Source organism: Oncorhynchus nerka, linkage group LG22 (genome assembly GCF_034236695.1).
Source record: "Oncorhynchus nerka isolate Pitt River linkage group LG22, Oner_Uvic_2.0, whole genome shotgun sequence".
In the NCBI taxonomy this organism is placed as follows: domain Eukaryota; kingdom Metazoa; phylum Chordata; class Actinopteri; order Salmoniformes; family Salmonidae; genus Oncorhynchus; species Oncorhynchus nerka.
Genome location: NC_088417.1, coordinates 73,796,033 through 73,815,162, shown reverse-complemented (window position 1 = coordinate 73,815,162; position 19,130 = coordinate 73,796,033). Strand labels below are relative to the sequence as shown.

General features: G+C 42.1%; 1 protein-coding gene across 1 annotated transcript; it reads left to right on the top strand.

Moving 5' to 3' along the window:
- The first annotated feature begins 1,778 nt into the window (after positions 1-1,778).
- On the top strand, positions 1,779-17,398 carry LOC115105678 (transgelin-2-like). Its single transcript, XM_029627966.2, has 5 exons — positions 1,779-1,962; positions 15,847-16,034; positions 16,118-16,289; positions 16,530-16,632; positions 16,767-17,398. The coding sequence occupies exons 2-5, from the start codon at positions 15,855-15,857 to the stop codon at positions 16,918-16,920; spliced, it is 609 nt and encodes a 202-aa protein (XP_029483826.2). The 5' UTR covers positions 1,779-1,962; positions 15,847-15,854; the 3' UTR covers positions 16,921-17,398.
- The last annotated feature ends 1,732 nt before the right edge of the window (positions 17,399-19,130 follow it).

Below are 19,130 nucleotides of genomic sequence, written 5' to 3'. Positions count from 1 at the left end.
TATCTGAGCAGCTAACCGATCGCTGCAGCTGTACATAGTCTATTGGTAAATAGCCCACCCATTTTCACCTACCTCATCCCCATACTGGTTTTATTTATTTACTTTTCTGCTCTTTTGCACACCAATATCTCTACCTGTACATGACCATCTGATCATTTATCACTCCAGTGTTAATCTGCAAAATTGTAATTATTCGCCTACCTCATGCCTTTTGCACACATTGTATATAGACTCCCCCCTTTTTTTTCTTTCTACTGTGTTATTGACTTGTTAATTGTTTACTCCATGTGTAACTCTGTGTTGTCTGTTCACACTGCTATGCTTTATCTTGGCCAGGTCGCAGTTGCAAATGAGAACTTGTTCTCAACTAGCCTACCTGGTTAAATAAAGGTGAAATAAAAAATAAAAAATTTAAAAAAAATGGTATGCTCTGGGACCACACACAGTTTCACAGGTTAATTGACCATGTTCACACAAACTGGTTTGCTTCTCTCCTCTAGCTGGGCATTTTCATTGGACCAATTCAGTTTAGGACATTAAACCATGTTGTGCTTTAGTGGAGACTAAACCCTGCAGATTCAATAGCTATGTGTGTCTAAGGTTTACAAGTTCAGTAGCCCAAGGTCTGGTGGCTAAAGAGATATCCTTGTTGCCAGGGGTAACGAGTCCAGTCTGGTGCCCTTGGATGGAGAACAACTGACAATAAAGACACAACACAACCTGGCACCTATAAACAGAATAGCCTAGAGGCTAATATGACACTGACACATTACCCAATACCTTTCATTGGAACGACCTTTGGGGTCAGACAGTTACTTCATTCCAATGCTGACTCCTCTCAGTGATGTCATCTGTGATGTCAATGTTTAACCTCGATGGCCTCTCAAGCTATGGCATGCCCCGCTTTTGCTGTCAATGTAATGATGTCATGTACCATTAGCATGGGTGTGTTTATATGTGAGGGGGTGTATGTTCTTTAGAGCCAAGAGGAAAATGTAAAAAACTAAAAAGGATGAGGAATTTAACTGAACACCCAACAAAGCAAAACAAATCAGCATTACTTGCACTTTGGCTGACGCACTTGCATTCTACTTCCTCTCATTCACTCATGCCCTCACATACTTATCTTACTGTACTTATCTCATGGAACAAAAGTGATTTCATGGCTCCCAGACATTTCATTTTAATGTTTGTCAAACAAACAACGTAATAAATAACCAAAAACAGACAATTAATATAGAGGCAATAAAATCAACTTCCCTATAGCAGTGCCTCCTTCCTTATCCTCTCTAATTACTGAACGCATCTCCCTCCCCCTGGTCCCCTTAAACCATCGTACTCTCTACTTTCGCCCTTCCTCTCTCCCTCCCCACAGAGCACGCACTGGTTGAATCAACGTTCTTTCCACGTAATTTCAGTGAAATTACATTGAACCAACATGGAATAGACGTTGACTTGACGTCTGCGCCCAGTGGGTCCCTCCTTATGTTCTCTAGACAAAGTGGTAGAGGAAGATATTTGGAGAATTCCTGACCAAACCAAGCCCTTTGGCAGTGGTTCCTCATTCTCTCTGTCCTGCTCCCAAATAAGGAGGTACACTTACAGGGGGATAAAGAGAGAAAGAAAAAAAGGGTGTGTCATAGAATGAAATAAGAAGACTAGAAGCTCTAGAAAAATCGAGAGGAAAAAAGCTCATATCCTTTTAAGGCTGCGGTTTCCTCCCTCCCTCCCCTTCTTTCATTTCCTCTCCTCCCCTCTCTCTCTCTCACTTGCTTTTTCTCTTGTGGTGAAGTAATTTCAGAGAGCGTGTTTGTTCTTTTTAAGCTGGCACTCCCTGAGAGCAGACTCTGTACTCTGTTGTAAAGGGGAAGAGAGGAACTCTTTCACACCAGCTCACAGAACCACAGGTCCGAAGCCACCTGAACTCATCTCAACAACTACAGCTGCTCCCAACTAAACACTGTAAGTACATGCCTGGCTACTTCTTAACACCTTCATCTCTGTCGGAGTGTGTTACTATCAGGCTCTACCTGTTATTCATACGGTTGAATTTCCAGTGCCAAGTTTTTCAAAAGTTATATATCTGGAATTCGACTATCGGTTAGGATGAAACGTATAGAAATCTATTTAATATAATGGACAAATCATGGACTTGAATGGGGACTCTTGTTCTATTTATTTCTTTGCACTTAATCCTATCCAATAATCGATCCGAATAGATACTTTCTGAAAAACTGTGCCCTGGTGTGTCAGACAGTGTCTAAATGGTGTCTAGTAGTTTCTCTGGCATGCCTGGAAAGTTGCTACTGACAGTGTTCTATTGTTTAGAAAAGTATCTTTTAGGTTAACATGGATGAGTGAGGGCGAAAAGGGTGTAGACAAATTGACATGGGGGATAACCTGACCTATTTTATATTCAGTCTCTTAATTACACACACACACAAAAACACACACACACTAAACACACACACCTGCCCTCTCACACTCAGTCACTACATGGCATGTAACTAATTTATTAATTTCATAAAATGTTAAGAAGCCTCAATGAATGACGCTGTGGCTTTTAGGTTTTCCTAAAAGTCTCTCTGTAAGGCTCCGTTCTCTCTTCACTCTGCCCAGAGAGGCTCTATCAGATGGATCCTGTTCACTATCAGATCCTGCTTCTTATCAAGTCCTGCTCTCAGCGATCTCTCACACAAAAACTGTCTACACCCCTGTTTAAAACTGCTAGCTCCATGCAAGACAAATTCATGAAGTACTATAGGGGTACTTTCTTTCATCGTGCTGTATGTGCTGTGTCTTGGAGATGGAGATGGAGGTATCTCAACGTGCGGTCAGAGAGAGTTTTGTAATGCATGGTGCCTCCTCATTCCCTGTCCATCCTCTGGTATCAGTCTTGAGTGCAGCTATGGTGTCAAACTGTGTAGATGTGAGGGATTATATGACCTATGCTGGTATGTCCAGGGGTCAATATAACAGTGGATGTTACAGTGGACGCCCTGATAACTGTGACGTCACATTTACATGGACCATTTGCTTTCGGAACACTGCATGATGGATATTTTGTGAAGTAACCCCAGTAGCTATCACACGCTGTTTCACATCTCTGTAATAATGTAATCTGTAACAGTAGAAAATGAGTAATGTATTAGTGAGGGCACAGAGCACATATTGGGTAATAGGAAGTCAAGATGGCTTTACAGGCTGATTAAGGGAGATCTGGTCTGGACCTGTAGCAGCAGGCCTGATCCTCAGAAGAGCAGCTGTCGGGAGCCAACAGGTCTATCCTGCCCCACTCCTTCCCCTCCATGCACATCAAGAAGGTTCACTCCTATACATATCAGAGTTTTTGGATTGACAATAATTTGTCATGTAAAAACATAGGGATGTGCTAGCTAAGAAACTGAGATTAAAGTAGGCTTATTTTATAGAAATAGATCATGCCTCTTCCTAAACAGCAGGAAGCAGATTGTACAGTCAACTTTCCTACCAGTTCTTGACTATGGTGACATCATTTATCGGAATGCAGCAGAAACTACTCTTAAACCTTTGGATATCGTCTACCAAAGCGCCCTTTGCTTTATCACAGGTGACAGTTTTAATACGCATCACTGCCTCCTGTATCAAACAGTTGGCTGGTCCTCGTTGACGTCCCGTAGATCCCTTCACTACTCCCTTTTTGTTTACAAAGCTCTACTACACAAGCTTCCGACCTTCCTCACTTCACTGTTGAAATACAAAAATATGACATACCGAACCTGTTCACAGGGATGGTTAACTGCCTCTAGGGCAGTTTAGGACTTTAATGTTGAATGAAATTGAAGGAGAATTGCAACTGTTCGGATTTAATAAAAATAATTGTATTTGTGGTATTTGAAGCTGAAGTGTTGATTCTGGAACTTGCAGTTTATTTTATTTGTATTCCTCAGCGCACCATTGTAAATGAGACCCTGGTCTCAGTGGGATCCCCTGAATAACTACAAGCTTAATAAAACATTTAAATACAACAGTAGACTATGCTTATTCCCCCCCCCCTTCCTCTGTTCCATTCCTGGGGAAAAGGGCAGTAAACAGATCTATAAACTCTCAATCACACATGGATGTATTCAGGTTCTGTGACGCAGCACACAGACAGGTTTAACCTAAGTTTTTTCACAGTTTATCGAGCCCGTTAGACACTTGATATAAGGCTAGAGTGAGGTTGGGAAAGGTTAGTGTAATATATGTAGTGATCTTATGGCCCCTGTCCCTTGCTGACCCATAACAGTCCTCATATACCCAATCAAGAGCCTCCATGTTCAGATAAGGCCTGATCCAGCCAGTGATGTGCTCTGTACTGAGGTGGGGATTCTCTCTGGGCATGCTAACACAGTGCTTGGAGGCAGATCCTCAGATTATAAAACAGCCCTTCAGATTGGTTAGAGCAAAATCTGGTATTTATGATGGTATTTACAAGGGTTGTTGTTACAAACTGTTTCTGGTTGTGACAGAGGAGAGTGGGGTAAGTTGAGCCATTTTTTTTACATTCAGCATCACTCCTTCAAGGGAAATATAGTATTTTTTTCTAACCAAGATATCTACATATATTTCAGGATGTTGTGTAGCCCTGAAAATAATGAGAATTCATGTAAACATTACAATTTTGAAAACATAGTTTGTCCCCAAAAAACTGGTCACTTGGCACAACTTACACCGGTATGGGGTAATTTGAACTGCAGGACAGGGTAAGTTAAGGTGAACCGCAGGACAGGGTAAGTTAAGTTGAACCGCAGGACAGGGTAAGTTAAGTTGAACCGCAGGACAGGGTAAGTTAAGTTGAACCGCAGGACAGGGTAAGTTAAGTTGAACTGCAGGACAGGGTAAGTTAAGTTGAACTGCAGGACAGGGTAAGTTAAGTTGAACCGCAGGACAGGGTAAGTTAAGTTGAACTGCAGGACAGGGTAAGTTAAGTTGTACTGCAGGACAGGGTAAGTTAAGTTGAACCGCAGGACAGGGTAAGTTAAGTTGAACCGCAGGACAGGGTAAGTTAAGTTGAACCGCAGGACAGGGTAAGTTAAGTTGAACCGCAGGACAGGGTAAGTTAAGTTGAACCGCAGGACAGGGTAAGTTATGCCGCTTACAAATTTTTGTACTGAATGAAATATTATTGTTACCTTTTTAAACCCATGTATATCTTTATTTCCCAAAGACAATTCAACTCAATCCCAAATGCTTAAAATGAGAAACAGACAAAAGCAAATTTTAACACAGGCTTAACACCTAACAAACACTTTGTACTTTTTAAAACACTTTTCAAATAGGCTAAATCAAATCAAATGAATTTATAAAGCCCTTCGTACATCAGCTGATATCTCAAAGTGCTGTACAGAAACCCAGCCTAAAACCCCAAACAGCAAGCAATGCAGGTGTAGAAGCACGGTGGCTAGGAAAAACTCCCTAGAAAGGACAAAACCTAGGAAGAAACCTAGAGAGGAACCAGGCTATGAGGGGTGGCCAGTCCTCTTCTGGCTGTGCCGGGTGGAGATTATAACAGAACATGGCCAAGATGTTAAAATGTTCATAAATGACCAGCATGGTCAAATAATAATAATCACAGTAGTTGTCGAGGGTGCAGCAAGTCAGCACCTCAGGAGTAAATGTCAGTTGGCTTTTCATAGCCGATCATTAAGAGTATCTCTACCACTCCTGCTGTCTCTAGAGAGTTGAAAACAGCAGGTCTGGGACAGGTAGGACGTTCGGTGAACAGGTCAGGATTCCATAGCCGCAGGCAGAACAGTTTAAACTGGAGCAGCACCATGGCCAGGTGGACTGGGGACAGCAAGGAGTCATCATGCCAGGTAGTCCTGAGGCATGGTCCTAGGGCTCAGGTCCTCCGAGAGAGAGAAAGAAAGAGAAAATTAGAGAAAGCATACTTAAATTCACACAGGACACCGGATAAGACAGGAGAAGTACTCCAGATATAACAAACTGACCCTAGCCCCCCGACACATAAACTACTGCAGCATAGCCGGGCGGCAGGGTAGCCTAGTGGTTAGAGCGTTGGACTAGTAACTGAAAGGTTGCAAGTTCGAATCCCTGAGCTGACGAGGTACAAATCTGTCGTTCTGCCCCTGAACGGGCAGTTAACCCACTGTTCCTAGGCCGTCATTGAAAATAAGAATTTGTTCTTAACTGACTTGCCTAGTAAAATAAAGGTAAAATAAAAATAATAAAAAATACTGGAGGCTGAGACAGGAGGCATCAGGAGACACTGTGGCCCCATCCGATGATACCCCCGGACAGGGCCAAACAGGAAGGATATAACCCCACCCACTTTGCCAAAGCACAGCCCCCACACCACTAGAGGGATATCTTCAACCACCAACTTACCATGATGAGACAAGGCCGAGTATAGCCCACAAAGATCTCCGCCACAGCACAAGCCAAGGGGGGCGCCAACCCAGACAGGAAGATCACATCAGTGACTCAACCCACTCAAGTGACACCCCTTCCTAGGGACGGCATGAAAGAGCACCAGTAAGCCAGGGTAGCCTAGTGGTTAGCGCGTTGGACTAGTAACCGAAAGGTTGCAAGTTCATATCCCCGAGCTGACAAGGTACAAATCTGTTGTTCTGCCCCTGAACAGGCAGTTAACCCACTGTTCCTAGGCCGTCATTGAAAATAAGAATTTGTTCTTAACTGACTTGCCTAGTTAAAAAAAAATTAAACTCAGCCCCTGTAATAGGGTTAGAGGCAGAGAATCACAGTGGAACCGGCCAGGCAGAAACAGCATGGGCGGTTCGTCGCTCCAGAGACTTTCCGTTCACCTGCACACTCCTGGGCCAGACTACACTCAATCATATAGCCCACTGAAGAGATGAGTCTTCAGTAAAGACGTGGGTAGGCAGACCATTCCATAACAATTTAGCTCTATAGGAGAAAGCCCTACCTCCAGCTGTTTGCTGAGAAATTCTAGGGACAATTAGGAGGCCTGCGTCTTGTGACCGTAGCGTACGTCTAGGTATGTACGGCAGGACCAAATCAGAGAGATAGGTGGGAGCAAGCCCAAGTAATGCTTTGTAGCAAGCCCATGTAATGCTTTGTAGGTTAGCAGTAAAACCTTGAAATCAGCCCTTGCCTTAACAGGAAGACAGTGTAGGAAGGCTAGCACTGGAGTAATATGATCACATTTTTTGGTTCTAGTCAGGATTCTAGCAGCCGTATTTAGCACTAACTGAAGTTTATTTAGTGCTTTATCCGGGTAGCCGGAAAGTAGAGCTTTGCAGTAGTCTAACCTAGAAGTAACACAAATGAATTGTTCTGCATTATTTTCGGACAAAAAGTTTCTGATTTTTGCAACGTTACGTAGATGGAAAAAAGCTGTCCTTGAAACCTGTCTGTGATATGTTCGTCAAAAGAGAGATCAGGGTCCAGAGTAACGCCGAGGTCCTTCACAGTTTTATTTGAGACGACTGTACAACCATTAAGATTGATTGTCAGATTCAACAGAAGATCTCTTTATTTCTTGGGACCTAGAACAAGCATCTCTGTTTTGTCCGAGTTTAAAAGTAGAAAGTTTGCAGCCATCCACTTCCTTATGTCTGAAACACAGACTTCTAGCGAGGGCAATTTTGGGGCTTCACCATGTTTCATTGAAATGTACAGCTGTGTGTCATCCGCATAGCAGTGAAAGTTAACATTATGTTTTCGAATGACATCCCCAAGAGGTCAAATATATAGTGAAAACAATAGTGGTCCTAAAACGGAACCTTGAGGAACACCGACATTTATAGTTGATTTGTTAGAGGACAAACCATTCACAGAGACAAACTGATATCTTTCCGACAGTTAAGATCTAAACCAGGCGAGAACTTGTCCGTGTAGACCAATTTGGGTTTCCAATCTCTACAAAAGAATGTGGTGATCGATGGTATCAAAAGCAGCACTAAGGTCTAGGAGCACGAGGACAGATGCAGAGCCTTGATCTACTTTGGTTTAGATACAAGCATCATGAAACCTTTTAGCATAAATTCATTTGACTTGAAAATCAGTTTTTTTGGACCTAACTTGCTTTTTCCATGTGGTTTCTTAGTTCACAGACTCCATGAAATGATGACCTCTTCCTAAATATTTGGTCAAATGATTAATTTTGTGTTTGATTTCCTAGAAACACGGGTGACTCAACTTACCTCTTTGGCTCAACTTACCCCACTCTCCCCTACAATAACTTGGCTGGCAGATAGAGAACAACAGGTCCCTCCGCCACATTCCATATAACATATGTAGTAAGAACCGTAGTCTGCTCTGCTGTGGGTGAGGAAAGATACTGACATGGAACTATGATGTATTACAGTAGCTCTAATAGCTCTGGTCTAGGAGTCATTAACTACTGGATGACAGTTTACATTTACATTTAAGTCATTTAGCAGACGCTCTTATCCAGAGCGACTTACAAATTGGAGTTGATGTATTAGGTTTAGGAAGTAAAGCATTCTCTGTGTTAGAACTGAACAACATAAACAAGTGCTAACAACTGACACAAACATAGCAGTGCACACAACCATGCATATTGAGAAACATTGACAAAAACCCTCTGAGAAAGAATTGAAATACGTGTTGCCGGGTCAAAACAGAATTATAACACAATGGATCGCAAAAATACTATGCAAGCATGGCAAATCTGAATCTCCATCTTGGATTCTATTCTAGACACAATCTATCTGTCTGTGTGTGTGTGTCGCACGCGCAAGGTTGGGCAGTAACTGATTACATGTAATCTGATTACATTTTTTAAATGTAAATCAGTTACGTAACGTTACCAGCAAAATTATTGTAATCCGACACGAGACTTTTGAAAAACTCGATCAATATTACTTCTTGGATTACTTCTCGATTCAGAAAGGATGTTTGTGAAAAAATACATTGAGACCTTTCTATTTTCTCAATGACATTCAAAGGCTTTTTTTCTTTTTATGTTTACCTTTATTTAACTAGGCAAGTCAGTTAAGAACAAATTCTTATTTACAGTGACGGCCTACCAAAAGGCAAAAGTCCTCCTGAGGGGACGGGGGCTATGATTAAAAATAAAAAATAAATACAATGTAAATATAGGACAAAACACACATCACAACAAGAGAGACAACGCTACATAAAGAGAGACCTAAGACAACAACACAGCAAGGCAGCAACATATGACAACACAGCATGGTAGCAACATAACAACAACATGGTAGCACACAACATGGTAGCAGCACAAAACAGTGTACAAACATTATTGAGCACAGACAACAGCACAAAGGGCAAGAAGGTAGAAATAACAATACATCACACAAAGCAGCAACAACCGTCAGTAAGAGTGTCCATGGTTGAGTCTTTGAATGAAGAGATGGAGATAAAACTGTCCAGTTTGAGTGTATTTTGCAGCTCGTTCCAGACGCTAGCTGCAGTGAACTGAAAAGAGGAGCGACCCAGGGATATGTGTACTTTTGGGACCTTTAACAGAATGTGACTGTTGTATGTGGAGAATGAGGGCTGCAGTAGATATCTCAGAGAGGGGGGAGTGAGGCCTAAGAGGGTTTTATAAATAAAACATCATCAACCAGTGGGTTTTGCGACGAGTTTACAGAGATGACCAGTTTACAGAGGAGTATAGAGTGCAGTGATGTGTCCTATAAGGAGCATTGGTGGCAAACCTGATGTCTGAATGGTAAAGAACATCTAGCCGCTCGAGAGCACCCTTACCTGCCAATCTATAAATGATGTCTCCGTAATCTAGCATGGGTAGGATGGTCATCTGAATCAGGGTTAGTTTGGCAGCTGGGGTGAAAGAGGAGCGATTACGATAGAGAAAACCAAGTCGAGATTTAACTTTAGCCTGCAGCTTTGATATGTGCTGAGAGAAGGACAGAGAACCGTATAGCCATACTCCCAAGTACTTGTATGAGGTGACTACCTCAAGCTCTAAACCCTCAGAGGTAGTAATCACACCTGTGGGATGAAGGACATTCTTCTTACCAAACCACATTACCTTTGTTTTGGAGGTGTTCAGAACAAGGTTAAGGGTAGAGAAAGCTTGTTGGACACTAAGAAAGCTTTGTTGTAGAGCATTTAACACAAAATCTGAGGAGGGGCCAGCTGAGTATAAGAGTGTATCATCTGCATATAAATGGATGAGGGAGCTTCCTACTGCCTGAGCTATGTTGTTGATGTAAATTGAGAAGAGCTTGGGGATTGAGCCTTGGGGTACTCCCTTGGTGACAGGCAGTGGCTGAGACAGCAGATTTTCTGACTTTATACACTGCACTCTTTGAGAGAGGTAGTTAGAAAACCAGCCCAAAGACCTCTTAGAGACACCAATACTCCTTAGCCGACCCACAAGAATGGAATGGTCTACCGTATCAAAAGCTTTGGCCGAGTAAATAAAAATAGCTGCACAATATTGCTTAGAATCAAGGGCAATGGTGACATCATTGGTGACCTTGGTGACCTTTAAGGTTGCAATGGTGACCTTTAAGGTTGCAGTGACACATTCATAACCTAAACGGAAACCAGATTGCATACCCGAGAGAATACTATAGAGATCAAGAAAGCCAGACAGTTGATTATTGACAGGTTTTTCCAACACTTTTGATAAACAGGGCAAAATAGAAATAGGCCCAAAACAGTTAGGATCAGCTTAATCTCCCCTTTTAAATAAAGGACGAACCGTGGCTGCCTTCCAAGCAATGGGAACCTCCCCAGAAAGGAGAGACAGGTTAAAAAGGTCGGAGATAGGCTTGGTGATGATAAGGTCAGCAACCTTAAAGAAGAAAGGGTCTAAACCATCTCACCCAGATAGTTTTTTGGGGTCAGGTTTAAGGAGCTCCTTTCGCACCTCGAACTCAGTGAATGCCTGCAGGGAGAAACTTTGTAGCGGGGCTGGGGAAAAAGAGGGAGAAGCATCGGGGATAGTCGCATTAGAAGGGGTGGGAGATGAGGAAATGTTGGACGGCAAGGAGGCATGGCTGAGTCAAATAGGAATCCTGACTTAATGAAGTGGTGATTAAAGAGCTCAGCCATGTGCTTCTTGTCAGTAACAACCACATCCTAAACATTAAGAGACATGGGCAGCTGTGAGGAAGAAGGTTTATTCTCCTGGTCTTTAACCATTTTCCAGAATGTCTTGGGGTTAGACCCACAGAGAGAGAACTGCTCCTTAAATTAACTAACTTTGGCCTTCTGGATAGCCTGAGTGCACTTATTTCTCATTTACCTGAACGATAGCCAGTCAACCTGAGTATCCGTGTGCCGAGCCTTTCGTCAAATGCAATTCCTGAGGTGGAGTAACTCTGCTAGATCATGGTCGAACCAGGGGCTGAACCTGTTTTTAATTCTAATTTTCTTTGTAGGGGCGTGTTTGTTAACAATACCACTGAAAATATTTAAAAAAGTAGGTCCAAGCATCTTCCTTTTTGTCTTCTTCTAATGCCTCTTAAGGGGAAAGTAACTGGAAGTAATCAGATTACGTTACTGAGTTTTGGTAATCCAAAAATTACATTACAGATTACAACACCGACATTGACGCATGTACACAAGCAGTGCCTCCACCTCCTTTCCAAACACATTACTATTGCAATAGCATGAATCAATGTGGATTTTTAACTGATACCTGAATGTAGACTTTTGAGTCACGCGTAAAGAGGAGAGGAGCATGTTGCTGTTAATTCTAGCTCCTACTTATAATATTTTATCTTACTCACCATGCAGCAACATGGTATTTGGTATTTTATTAGTATCCCCATTAGCTGTTGCAAAAGCAGCAGCTACTTTTCCTAGGGTCCACACAAAACATAAAACATAATACAGAATGACATAATACAGAACATCAATAGACAAGAACAGCTCAAGGACTGAACTACATAAAAAAAAATGTAAAGGCACAAGTAGATATCAATGCATACACACAAACTATCTAGGTCAAAAAGGGGAGAGGCGTTGTGCCGCGAGGTGTTGCTTTATCAGTTTTTTAAAAACCGGGTTGACTGTTTATTTGAGCAATATGAGATGGAAGGAAGTTCCATGCAATAAGGGCTCTATATAATATTGTAAGTTTTCTTGAATTTGTTCTGGATTTGGGGACTGTGAAAGACCCCTGGTGGCATGTCTGGCGGAACAAGTGTGTGTGTCAGAGCTGTGTGTAAGTTGACTATGCAAACAATTTGGGATTTTCAACACAGGGTTTCTTATAAAAAGTAAAAGTGATGCCGTCAGTCTCTCCTCAACTCTAGCCAAGAGAGACTGGCATGCAAAGTATTTATGTCAGCCCTCTGATTACAATTAAGAGCAAAACGTGCCGCTCTGTTCTGGGCCAGTTGCGGCTTAACTCTTTCCTTGCAGCACTGGACCACAAGACTGGTCAACAATCAAGATTAGACAAAACTAGAGCCTGCAGAACTTACTTTTTGGAGTGTGGTGTCAAAAAAGCAGAGCACCTCTTTATTACGGCCAGACCTCTCCCCATCTTTACAACCATTGAATCTGTATGTTTTGACCATGACAGTTTACAAGCTAAGGTAATGCCAAGTAATTTAGTTTCCTCAACTTGTTCAACAACCACACCATTCATTACCAGATTCAGCTGAGGTCTAGAACCCAAGGAATCATTTGTACCAAATACAATGCTCTTAGTTTTAGAGATATTCAGGACCAGTTTATTACTGGCCACCCATTCAAAAACAGACTGCATTTCTTTGTTAAGGGTTTCAGTGACTTCATTAGCTGTGGTTGCTGATGCGTATATGGTTGAATCATCAGCATACATGGACACACATGCTTTGTTTAATGCCAGTGGCAGGTCATTGGTCAAAATAGAAAAGAGTAGAAGGCCTAGAGAGCTGCCCTGAGGTACACCACACTTTACATGTTTGACATTAGAAAAGCTTCCATTAAAGAAAACCCTCTGAGTTCCATCAGATTACCATATCGTGGATTCAGAGCTGAGGTTGAAAAACCACAACACGTTTTTTCAACAACCGGTTATGGTCAATAATATCAAAGGCTGCACTGAAATCTAACAGTACAGCTCCCACAATCTTATTATCATTTTTTTCAACCAACCATCAGTCATTTGTGTCAGTGCGGGACATGTTGAGTGGCTTCTGAGCAATGTCCTGTTATATTCACTATGCCAGACTTTGACTCATACAGTAAGATCATAAGGTAATTTTGGATGTATACATTTGTCCCAACAATCTCATCTAGCTAGCATAATTCCCTGTGCATTTACTTACATTGCATATTATACATTGGGCCATATGGTTTTCCACTTGCAGGGGACTTTGATGGGCTCTAATACACAGAAGAGTGTGAGCAGGTCTGTGAAAGTTTACTCTAACAGCTACCTCAGTGAGAAAGGAAGGACGTGACAGAGAGCCAGCTGGGAGGACTATGCCAAACAGGATGTAGACAGCAGAGTGTGGCTGTGGAGGAGGACAGGAAGCAGCTAGAAGTCAATGAGAGCAGCAGGCTCACAGAGAGATGACATCAACCTTTGACCCCCAGCTCTGAGAGGTTCTGTGATAGTTATGGTTCAAGATCGCAGCACAGGTGTTGAGACTTTTTGATTATACTGTGCAAGAATTGGGTCTAAATCTGAAGTCTCCATCTGGTGGTCCATTTGTCCATTTGTATGCTCTGATCTACATGTGCCCCCGTGGCAGTAGTGGAAAAAATACTCAATTGTCATGCTTGAGCAAAAGTAAAGATACCTTAATAGAAAATGACTCATGTAAAAGAATGTCACCCAGTAAAATACTACTTGAGTAAAAGTCTAAAAGTATTTGGTTTTAAATATACATAAGTACAAAAGTAAAAGTATAAATCATTTCAAATTTCTCATATTATGCCAACCAAACAGTTTAACGGATAGCCAGGGGCACACTCCAACACTCAGACATAATTTACAAACAAAGCATTTGTGTTTAGTGAGTCCGCCAGATCAGAGCCAGTAGCAATGACCAATGATGTTCTCTTGATAAGTGTGTGAATTGGACCATTTTCCTGTCAAAATGTAACGAGTACTTTTGGGTGTCAGGGAAAATGTATGGAGTAAAAAGTACATTGTTTTATTTATTGAACCATTATTTAACTAGGCAAGTCAGTTAAGATTTTTATTTTATTTTAACAATGACGGCCTACCCCAGGCCAAACCCCATCCCAGACATGTAGTGAAGGAAAGGTTGGCAAAAATATAAATAGTAAAGTAAAGTACAGATACCGCAAAAAACGACTTAAGTAGTACTTAAAGTATTTCTATTTAAGTACTTTACACCACTGCCCCCTGGCATAGTTTTCTTCAAGTTGGGAGGCATTTATGCTCTCTGTTATAAGTTCTGAACCCCAAACTCAAGATCAGATCAGAGTTCAGATCTATATCATAGGACTGCAGTCACATTTGCGGACCTACTGTACTTGTGTTGACGCATTGCCAGTTTGGAGGGCTTGGACAGGCCAGGGACATGAATGTGAGCACTGTTCCGTCTATTAAGTGGGTCTGTTGAGCCAAGACAAAACGAGAAAGAGTTAAGCTGCCGCTGTTACACATATAGACAATCTATCACAGTATTCATGGAATTTTCTATGTGAGGAAGAGGCTCCTCACCTACACCTACCTCATATTAACTCAAAGTATAGATTTTTTTGTGTTTTGTGTATTTATTAATTCAATCAGCCCAATTCTGATATTTTTTCCACTAAGGCTGCATTTACACAGGCAGCCCAATTTTGACCAATCACATCAGATATTTTTCAGAGCTGATCTGATTTGAGCCCAATAAGTGAAAAACATCATAATTGAGCTGCCTGTGTAAATGCAGCCTAACTGGTCTTTTGACCAATCACATCAGATCATTTCAAATCAGATCATTTTAGAGCTGATCTGATCGGTCAAAAGACCAATTAGTGGAAGAAATATCAGAATCCACATTGTGGTTGATAGTGAGGCATGAAACAGGTCTGTGTGATGAGTGTTTAGTGGAGGAAACGGTGGAGCATGTGTTGATATTTTGTTAGCTGTATGATGAAGATAGGGAGAGATTGTGTAAAAGGGTTAGAGAAGTTGGATGGGGCTGGGGTGGTGTAGTGGGGGGAGGGAAGTGGTGTCTAGTGTTCTATTTTACTTACTTAAACGAACAGGAGTAATGAAGAGAATTTCATGTACGTAGGCTATGACTGGCCTCACACTCCAGTATAGCAGGTGGCGGTGAATTCACCTTAAAAGTTGGATGTGATCCGCCTAACCCAATTACAAAGAAGAAAATATCAGAATTGAGCTGCCTAAGTAAACACCGTCCAACGGTTCTAAGTTTACTTATACATCATCTCAAACCTCTACAGTAAATTGTGTTTATGTGGGGTGTATTCATTAAGTCAATTATGTTGCAAAACGTTTCTTAAACAGAAGCAAATTGAACTAAACTGGGCGGGACCTACCTGAATTTGTCCATTAGAAACTCTTGGACTAATGATCACACCCGTGTTTAATTGTTTCTCTTAGCCAAACTCTAATTATGTGGCTAATTGACAGCTGATTTTTAACCCTGGTAATTAGGTCGCCTGCCATTTTAAATAGGTGTGCCCAAATATTTGTCAGTAGGATGTCCTTTAACCTAGGTGAGCCACAGTTTTAAGCTGCCAATGTAGTTATGGATAAAATAAATATGATGCCTTTTTAATTTTTTAAAGCCTTAAGGGTTAAGCCAGCTCTTTCACTGTTTTCTATACTTTGGTTAGCTTCTATGTAACTTAAATGTATAGATGGTCAATACAATATGCAATAGAACAAACCAATGTTTGCTTGCCTTATCTGAAACGATATCACTCTCCCTGTAGGAACAGCAATGGCAAACAAAGGTCCCTCCTACGGTCTGAGCCGTGAGGTACAGAGTAAAATCGATAAAAAGTATGACCAGGATCTGGAAGAGAGGTTGACTGAGTGGATCATTGCCCAGTGTGGCACTGGAGTGGGCCAACCTGAGGCAGGCAAGACCGGCTGGCAGAACTGGCTCAAGGACGGATGTGTGAGTGCCTGTGTGACTGGGAGACAAAATCTAAGACAGTCTTGCACAGGTAGTACATTTCTCACACCTCTCGCTCTCTTCAGGTGCTGTGTGAACTGATCAACAGCTTGTCCAGTGGGAACAAGCCCATCAGGAAGATCCAGAGCTCAGGCATGGCCTTCAAACAGATGGAGCAAATCTCACAATTCCTCAATGCGTCTGAGAAGTATGGTATCACCAAGACTGACATGTTCCAGACAGTTGACCTCTGGGAGGGTATGTCCAGCCAGCTGCGATCAGCTGTACACACACACACACACACACACACACATTCCATGTCATACACATCACTTCTCGGCTCAACTAGCATGCTATACAGATGGATATGTTTAAAAATGTTATTGTTGCTTAGTCACCCGGTCTAGTCATGAATGCTACATTCACTGTTCTGCTATACAGTAGCTGAACTTATTAAACATATCTGATGTGCAGTACTGTGTATTAATTGTCTGTCAGGGAAAGACCTGGCTGCTGTCCAGAGGACCCTGATGACCCTGGGAAGTCTGGCTGTCACCAGGGACGATGGGACTTACCGCGGCGACCCCAACTGGTTCCATAAGTAAGTTGGCGCCTCTGTCCTTTTCTCTGTAGAAACAGTACTGTCGTTTTCGGAGCTCGTAGTTCTCTGCATACTCCCATTTAGGTAAAGGGTAAAATTTGATTAAAATGATGGACATGACTTTGTCTGTGCAGGAAGTCAGTGGAGAACAAACGCGAGTTCTCAGAGGACCAGCTGAATGAGGGAAGGAGTGTCATCGGCCTGCAGATGGGCACCAACAAGGGGGCATCTCAGGCTGGCATGACTGGATACGGGCGACCTAGGCAGATCCTGAACAACAACTCCTAAAACATGACGACGCTCAGTCACCCTACACCTGAGTACGCTCCCTTTCTCAGCCAATCACTTAAGACTGAAACGCTACGTCTTAACTTGAACAAACAGGAGCGACCTGAACTTCCAAGACCGAACTGGACCAAAGAACTCCTACTCACTGCACAGATGCACACAATCATAATGAAACATGGTGACCAAAGAACTCCTACTCACTGCACAGATGCACACAATCATAATGAAACATGGTGACCAAAGTCTGTACAATCATGTTTTGTTAAAAATGTTGAACAATGGACACGGTGACATAGCAATGGGAAACGGTCCATTTAGATACTGCTTAAACTGCACTCCGTTTGGTAATGCGTTGGGAGAAGATGTTGCTAGAATATGCTGCGATAATGGGAAAGATGCAGTAAGATGTCCTTTCCAGAGCTCAGTATTTTTGTATCTTATATATTGATTATGAAATAAAGTTCAGTTTAATTTTAAATTCTTCTGTGTCTAATGTCTTATTGATATTGAGTGCCAGTATAAGGTTAGTTTAACAGGCAGGGACAGAACAAGAAACCTCCGAGGGATCCAGTGGAGGTGTGACACCTCTCTCGCCTGCCAACTGTTCATCTTGAGTGCCCACTGAACTGCTCAATATAAGGTTAGGCAGTAACTGGCTGGGGGGGGGACAATAGCTATGAGGAGACTTCTAGGGTGAGATGTAGGAGTGTGATAGTGCTCTCACCACTGGGGTACAGTGTCTGGAATCAGAACATTACCTGAAAAGGACTGCTCACACCAGGGAGAGGTATCACTTTTCATTCTTAGATGGCATACAGACAGTAACTCACGTGAGGAGAATGGTCTGACCAGCAAAACAAGTGATTCATCAACTCTGACATGGCTGGAGACCCACAAACAGTAACTGGATCAACTTGCAGCTAAAAATGGGGGAGCTGTCTGACTAAACTAATAATCCATTAATCACAATACAATGGTAAAGGATTTTTATTGTATTTCCCCTTTAACTAGGCAAGTCAGTCACGAACGTTCTTATTTACAATGACAGCCTACCCACTAAAACCATGTAACCGCTGAATGGAATGACACTATGCCCTCGTAGACACCTTGTTTTCAGCCAAAATATACACACTATGTTTTGACATGTTTACCATAGGAACACGAGGCATAACGGTCTGACTGATTTCCCTCTAGCTGTGGTTGAATGTAATGTTTGTGTGAACTAACGTAGCAGGGGTAAAAAGACACCTGAATGGAGTCCCCACATTTGTTTTTAATGGTAAACGAGCTAGTTTGAAAATACTGTATTCCTGAAAAACGGAAACATGTCCTGATGCTCTCTCTGACTGCGGCAAAGTTCTGAAGACTGTTTGGCTTCTCCTGGCTCTCTGTCAAGTCAGCAACATTTACACTGGCCTCACGCTCCTGCCTCAGTTCATACGGAGGGCACTATGGTGGGGTCCTGGGATGATAGGAGAGGTGGGATGGAGGTGGGGTCCTGTACAGCTGTAAGGAGTTAGGATTTTAAAAAGGTGGGAAGTGTATGTTGATAAGTCTGTACTTGAAGAGGGAGGGGTCTGGGTGGGGTGTAGGAAGCTTATATTATGACCTAGTTAAGGACAGTATTTACGATATCAGCGTCTCTCACACACCCTCGCAGCCATGACATCATCAGATATGGCTTGGTCACCAGGGAAACAGCAAACAACAGAAAGCAAAGCAGTCAGTGTCAGCTCCTCTACATCTCATATCTTCCTTCCTGCCTCCCCTCCTTCCTTTCTCCTCTCTGGTGATCACTAAACAGCATTTATTTTAGCCTATCACAGCAGAGCACCTATGAACCCCCCATGTATTTTAAACCATTGTATTGAAGGGGAACGGTTTTCAAATGTTGTTCAGGTCACATTTATGAACCAGCCGTCTCCTCCCTATTATGGTGTTGGTGTCTACCTACACAGTAAATGTGAAAGTGTTAAATCAACACTTTAAGTGTTCAATTTAACACTGTCAGCGAGTACATATGGTCCCACTCTACACAAGTGTTACATTTCTAGTGTTTTAACACAGAGTGCAGAAAGTTAACACTGCACTACACTGGCCGGTGTTGATCAAAATTAACACTGAGGTATTCAACACTTTAAGTGTTATAGTGACACTATTCGAGTATTAGAGTAAAAATGTGTTTACTCTATTCAGTGTTAATGTATTTA

Excerpts from the sequence above, each read along its gene's own strand:
- LOC115105678 (XM_029627966.2), top strand. The coding sequence starts at position 15,855 with ATGGCAAACAAAGGTCCCTCCTACGGTCTGAGCCGTGAGGTACAGAGT. Across the intron at positions 16,290-16,529 it reads GACAGTTGACCTCTGGGAGG|GGAAAGACCTGGCTGCTGTC; the intron begins GTATGTCCAGCC and ends ATTGTCTGTCAG. Across the intron at positions 16,633-16,766 it reads GACCCCAACTGGTTCCATAA|GAAGTCAGTGGAGAACAAAC; the intron begins GTAAGTTGGCGC and ends TTGTCTGTGCAG.